Source organism: Camelina sativa, chromosome 13 (genome assembly GCF_000633955.1).
Source record: "Camelina sativa cultivar DH55 chromosome 13, Cs, whole genome shotgun sequence".
NCBI lineage: Eukaryota > Viridiplantae > Streptophyta > Magnoliopsida > Brassicales > Brassicaceae > Camelina > Camelina sativa.
In genome coordinates, this window is record NC_025697.1 from 17,966,789 (window position 1) to 17,973,647 (window position 6,859).

Genomic DNA, 6,859 nt, shown 5'->3' on the forward strand with positions numbered 1-6,859 from the left:
ACCGAAGACGGTCTCTTCCTCATTAGCTTTTCTCGTAACCACCAAGAACTCATCGTCTATCGTCCTTCTTGGCTCACTTACTCAACAACACAAGACGATTCCACCGCACCTCCTCCTCCTTTACCTCGCCGTGCTTCTAGATTCGATAGCTTCTTCACTCAGCTCTACTCAGTCAATCTCGCTTCAGCTAACGAACTCATCTGTAAAGACTTCTTCCTATACCACCAAACTCGTCGTTTCGGTCTTTTCGCTACTTCTACAGCTCAGATCCATGACTCTGCTCCTTCCCCTGACGCTGTACCTGGTGTTCCTTCGATTGATAAGATCACTTTCATACTTGTTAGATTAGATGATGGTGTTGTTCTTGATGAGAGAGCGTTTCATCACGATTTCGTCAATTTGGCTCATAACATGGGTGTGTTTCTATATGATGATCTTTTAGCGATTCTTTCGTTGCGTTATCAGAGGATTCATCTTCTTCAGATTAGGGATTCTGGTCACCTTGTTGATGCTCGTGCTATTGGTTACTTTTGTCGTGAGGATGATGAGCTTTTTCTTAATTCTAGCTCTCAGGTAAACTGAGGACTACAGTTATTCTTTTGTGTNAGAGTCAATATCCAAAAAATCCGAAATCCGAAAAATCCGAATCGAATCCAATCGATATCCAAACGCCCAGGCCTCATGGCCTTCAATTCCAATGGACCCAATATTATAGCTATTGGGCCAGTCTCAAACACCAAAATCACAGGCCCATTACTAATCTAAAACAGATTGAGAAACCAAACCCCTCTCTCTCTCTTCCATCGTCTCCTCCATTTTCACCACTGAACCAGAAACCATAAACACAACTCAAAAAAGCTTCCATTTTTTTTTGTTCCGTGTGCCCTCTGGGGGCAATGTTCACAAGCGGTAACATCACCGCCAGGGTATTCGAACGACAGATTCGAACTCCACCACCGAGCGCTTCCGTGAATCGTTCAAGACTCTTCTACGAAAACCTAGTCCCAAACTCAACACTCTACGATGTCGAATCACCCGATCACTGTTTCCGCAAATTCACCGAAGACGGTCTCTTCCTCATTAGCTTCTCTCGTAACCACCAAGAACTCATCGTCTATCGTCCTTCTTGGCTCACTTACTCAACAACACAAGACGATTCCACCGCACCTCCTCCTCCTTTACCTCGCCGTGCTTCTAGATTCGATAGCTTCTTCACTCAGCTCTACTCAGTCAATCTCGCTTCAGCTAACGAACTCATCTGTAAAGACTTCTTCCTATACCACCAAACTCGTCGTTTCGGTCTTTTCGCTACTTCTACAGCTCAGATCCATGACTCTGCTCCTTCCCCTGACGCTGTACCTGGTGTTCCTTCGATTGATAAGATCACTTTCATACTTGTTAGATTAGATGATGGTGTTGTTCTTGATGAGAGAGCGTTTCATCACGATTTCGTCAATTTGGCTCATAACATGGGTGTGTTTCTATATGATGATCTTTTAGCGATTCTTTCGTTGCGTTATCAGAGGATTCATCTTCTTCAGATTAGGGATTCTGGTCACCTTGTTGATGCTCGTGCTATTGGTTACTTTTGTCGTGAGGATGATGAGCTTTTTCTTAATTCTAGCTCTCAGGTAAACTGAGGACTACAGTTATTCTTTTGTGGTCTTGAAAGGAGTATACAAAAAGTTTTGAGATTTGTGAAGTTTTGATTTGTTATATAGGCAATGATGATGGGTCAAGATAAGAGCAAACAACAGAGTTTAGTTGGGAATAAGGAAGATGATTCTGCGGAGAATGGGTTGCAGCATCATAGTAGTCAACCTAGTGGTTCGAATTCGTTTCTTAGTGGTATCAAGCAACGGTTGCTTTCTTTCATCTTCAGAGAGATTTGGAATGAAGAATCTGATAACGTTCTGGTTTGTTATTCTTGAACATTGATATGCATTAATGCTTTTAGTTGGATTATGTTTGTGTCTGAGAATCTGTTACTGCTTCCTATCTTAGGTGTTGAGTAGGAAATTACTATAGCTGTTAGATTGTACAAGAGGATTACGGAAGTTTTAAGGTTTAGGATTGATGCAGTTGACAGTGACATCTAAGTTACTTTGTGATTTCCACCTCTATTCGTAGTTTGCAATGTATGTTGTATATCAGTCAACTATATCTTGGATTGAACTAATCGTGGAAGTTTAAGGTTTAGGACAGTTGACAGTGACATCTTAAGTTGATGCAGCTAATCTTAGAAGTTCTTTGTATTTTCCACCTTGCTTCGTAGTTTGCAATGTATGTTGTATATCAGTCAACTACATCTTGGATTGAACTAATCGTAAGATACGATTTTTTTGTTTGTCAGAGGGTTCAAAGTCTTAAGAAGAAGTTCTATTTCCATTACCAGGACTATGTCGACTTGATTATTTGGAAGGTAAAATCAATCATGTGTCCCTGTGTCAAGGTTTTGCTTTTAATGTAGAAAAAACCTAACCTTTTGGGTGTTTTTGATGCCCAGGTTCAGTTTTTGGATCGACAACACTTGCTAATAAAATTTGGCAGTGTAGATGGTGGTGTAAGCAGCTCTCTACAATACAAATTCTAGATTACATCGAACTGTCAAAACTTTTACAATTTGTTTAATTTGATTTATGATATCGATGGATAACTCAGGTAACAAGAAGTGCTGATCATCATCCAGCTTTCTTCGCGGTTTATAATATGGAGACAACTGACATTGTAGCATTCTATCAGGTAAAAGGGATGTGATTTTTGCCAGTTGGAAAATTGCATTTATGTATAACTTGACTAATATACTACATTGATTTATGCAGAACTCAGCAGAAGATCTTTACCAGTTATTTGAGCAATTCAGTGATCACTTTACGGTATCAAGTAGTACACCATTCATGAGCTTTGTAACATCGCATTCTAACAGCGTCCATGCTCTTGAACAACTAAAGTACATGAAGAACAAAGCAAACAGCTTCTCTCAGGTTAGGACACATCTTCATATAATCTCTCCTTTTGTAAGTCAAAATTTTCGATGCGAATCTAATCGATTTTTCTACACAGTTTGTGAAGAAGATGTTGCTCTCTTTGCCTTTCAGTTGTCAGTCACAGAGTCCCTCCCCATATTTCGACCAATCTCTCTTCCGGTTCGATGAAAAGGTAACCGTTATAAACCCCTTATTCTCTCTTCCATTTCAGGATTGACTTCATCTCGTTAATTTCGGATATGGTTACAGTTAATTTCCGCAGCAGATAGGCATAGGCAATCCTCAGACAATCCAATTAAGTTTATATCTCGAAGGCAACCGCAAACGCTGAAATTCAAAATAAAACCAGGTTGGTTGTTTCAGTTGTTTTAGATATTAACATAACGAAAAAAACCGAACCGAACAGAACAACGATCTAACATTAGGATTGATTATTGTCTATTAAATATGGTGAACACAGGACCAGAGTGTGGAAGTGCAGATGGTCGAAGCAAGAAGATATGTTCATTTCTCTTCCATCCCCATTTACCACTTGCCATCTCCATCCAACAAACACTTTTCATGCCACCTTCTGTCGTCAATATCCATTTTCGACGATGACTCTTGTGGTTTCCACTAGTCTAGTAGTCTCCTCCTACATGTTGTAATCTATTGTTTGTTTGTATTAAAAAAAAACAAAATATCTCAGAACAACACATAATTTTGTGAAAATGTCTTAAAACACACAAATTTCACCCATACACACATGCATAATGTGTTTGTATCTGTCCTCAAAGGAAAAAACAATTTATTAATTGACACAATAAATAAATAAATTGTAGTTTTGGCCGACTGTTGTAACTACTCTTTAAAAATATTTCTTTGTTACAACTAAAAATTAACAATCACATTTAGTAATGAAATAAGATTAGGTGGGGTGATATTGATACATTAGGTGATTAAAGACAAATTAGGTGAGATGATATGTTCATGATGCAGAGAATCTAAGATACTCCCTCACTCTTACTTGTTATCAATTTTGGTTATGGTCAAAACAATTTTCAGGTCTCAAAACTCTCATCTCCTCTATCTCTTGTAACCAAAGTTACTGGTCTGCTTTAGAGATGACGGCGACGAGTAGATCATGACGATGAAGAATCTAAATGCTCACTTGTTAGTTATGTTCCAACTTTGGTTCGAATCCAACAAGGTTCATAGTTCTTGGAGTGATGCAGAAGGGAAGTACAAGAGCTAGTAGTAATCTATTAATTAAAGTTATGATATTCAATGAATAAAAAGTCATGTTTCATATATTTAACAAAAGTACTTGATTCCTCAACCAGCTGCTTTTCTTGGAATAATGTATGTATGTGTGTGTAGACTTTATTGATAATATAAAAACGTTTATTATTCGGCATCAATGGCTCAAATTTGGTGCGATCTCTAAAGGACTTATGATAAAAGTAGGTGTCTTGTCTAGTCCCTGCTTCAATTATCTGTTTATGTCACTCTGAATCTCTGATCATGGGTTATGTCACCATACTATGTCTTCTGTTGTAGCATTCTGCTCTATAAGCATCGTATTAGCTTCATCTAGAGCCACAAGCGTATGTAATCTTCCAACCGCCTTGCTCTGACTTCTAGTTTCCATGCTGCACGATATTCTCAATACCCAGCCACAAAGACATAAACATATTAGTATTGAGACTGCCCAAACAGCAACAAGTTTCTCGACCTATTTTCATTCAAAGATGCAAAGTTATTATTATTGTGTCGTCTCTCGCAATCCCACGGTTTATCTTTGTACTCCAAATTAAGGGTTTCACCCCCAAAGACACTCTATCTTCTAGTGATTTATCAACAGTCTTCCCATGATGTAACATGATATTATTTCACAATTAGGTATGCACCAAAGTTAACATTAACACTAGTTGAACTTACCAAAACAGAATCAAATTTTGTGATAGCATGCGCTTGTGATCCGGCTTCATCTAGAGCCACAAGCTGATGCACTCCGCCTGTGGTGCAATGTGCAATGGCTGCATCATCCTCAATACATGCATGAACTCTCTAAATTGATCTCTGAAGACTGCAACAGCAAAACCTCTGCAACGTCTAGAGACTTTTGCTCTCATTTTCCAACTCATCACATAGTCAACCGTTGACTTCCTCTGCTTCCTTGCCTCTACCTGTAAAGTACTAAATAAAAAATTTCGGGTTAGATATGACCACGGAATTAACTATTAGTCATTACACAAACAAATTAAATTAATTGGCAAAAAAAACTAATTAAATTATCTAGTCCATAAACTAATTAAATTAGGTCTCATAACTTTTATCTCCTTCTCTTGCAACCCTAGTTTCTTTGGAAGCAAGTTATCATAAAACAGTCAGTTTTTAAAGATGATGATGAAGAGAGTAAACATAGTGGATCTTCCCAAGGATTTGGTAGTTGAAATCTTCTCTAGGGTTCCAGCGGTATCTTTGGTAGGACTGCGATCTACATGCAAAAGATCAAACGCTCTGATCAATGATGCGAGCCTTGCTAAGAAACACTATACTAATGCACCAAGGCAATCTCTGATCATCATGTTGATTGCTTTTAGGGTTTATTTGGTGAGCGTGGATCTTCATAATAATCACAACAACAAGGTAAAGATAACAACTCAATTAAGCCTAAACAATCCTCTTTCTGATTCGTTAAAAGAAGTTGATATACGCAACATCTTTCATTTTGACAGCTTATTGCTATGTACCACCTTAGACAATAGACTGGTTGTTTGGAATCCGTGTCTACGCGAAGTTAAGTGGATCAAACCAGGAAAGTCCTACAAGAGATTCACTATCTTTGCCTTCGGTAAATCCTCATGCAACAAGTACAAAATCTTGAGGATGGATCAATTTAATCATACTTGCCCACTATTACTTGACTAGGAAATCTATGACTTTACCTCTAAGTTGTGGAGAGTTGTTGGTAAGACTAGGGACTGGTTCATACCACGGAGTGCGGACCGCGGCGTGTCTGTGAATGGGAACACTTACTGGCTTGCTTCTACTGAAGACATTACAAGTGGGATCTTTTTACTTAGTTTTGATTTTTCAACAGAGAGATTTTCAAAGGTGTCTCTTCCCGGTGATCATCTTTCTTATCATAAATTTGCTTTATCAGTGACTAGAGAAGATCAAAAACTTTGTATGTTAGCTACTCGGGCCATGCAGCCATCCATTAGAGATGTATGGATTGCAACTAAGATTGAGAGTACCGGAGCCGCGTCATGGAGCAAGTTCTTATCAATTGATGTAGATGTGCTAATATCAACAAGCATTTTTGCTTTGGTACTGGGATGAATTTCTTGGTCGACCAGGAGAACAAAGTTTTGGTGTGTCGCGGTAAACATGGGGCCTCTAACGTTTTCTTACACGTAGTGGGAGAGGAAAAATGTATACAAGTGGATCATCATGATGCAGAATCTAGATGCTCACTTGTCGTCAGTTATGTTCCAACTCTGGTTCAAATCCAACAAGGTTCATAGTTCTTGGAGTGAGGCAAAAGGGAAGTACAAGAGCTAGTAGCTAGTAATCTATGATTTTCACATTAAGTAATATTCATATCTATGCAATTCCCAAAACAAGTGATAAGCCTTGCTTTGGTTGTTTTATTGTTTAAAATTTAAAAAGTCATGTTTTATATATTTCCTGAGATAAGTCTGTTAAGCTTACCAAAACAGATTTGAGTCCTTTACCAGCTTTTTCTTGGAAAAATATATACATATGTATGTGTGTAGACTTAATAACTTTTTATTATTAGACATCAATGGCTCATTGGGTGTGATCTCTAAGGACTTATGATAAAAGTAGGAAAAATTGGCTATCTCAGCAGAGTTTACAGCTTC

General features: G+C 38.2%; 2 protein-coding genes and 1 pseudogene across 2 annotated transcripts in view; all 3 read left to right on the plus strand.

The window, feature by feature from the left end:
* LOC109128514 (light-mediated development protein DET1-like) overlaps positions 1–596 on the plus strand; it is a 4,333-nt gene extending 3,737 nt beyond the window's left edge. The window contains exon 2 of the mRNA XM_019235136.1: positions 1–596. Coding sequence (XP_019090681.1) covers positions 1–582 — 582 coding nt within the window. The 3' untranslated portion in view covers positions 583–596.
* Positions 897–3,723, plus strand: LOC104737020 (light-mediated development protein DET1). The gene is made up of 9 exons (XM_010457118.2): positions 897–1,631; positions 1,722–1,916; positions 2,354–2,422; positions 2,507–2,563; positions 2,662–2,742; positions 2,823–2,984; positions 3,064–3,159; positions 3,237–3,336; positions 3,448–3,723. Exons 1-9 carry the CDS (start codon positions 897–899, stop codon positions 3,585–3,587), a joined length of 1,635 nt encoding a protein of 544 aa, XP_010455420.1. The 3' UTR covers positions 3,588–3,723.
* Positions 5,373–6,499, plus strand: LOC104738344 (annotated as a pseudogene).

Coding starts and splice junctions, on each gene's coding strand:
- LOC104737020 (XM_010457118.2), top strand. CDS start 897: ATGTTCACAAGCGGTAACATCACCGCCAGGGTATTCGAACGACAGATT. Junction 1,917..2,353: donor AAGAATCTGATAACGTTCTG/GTTTGTTATTCT, acceptor TTTGTTTGTCAG/AGGGTTCAAAGTCTTAAGAA. Junction 2,743..2,822: donor ACATTGTAGCATTCTATCAG/GTAAAAGGGATG, acceptor TGATTTATGCAG/AACTCAGCAGAAGATCTTTA.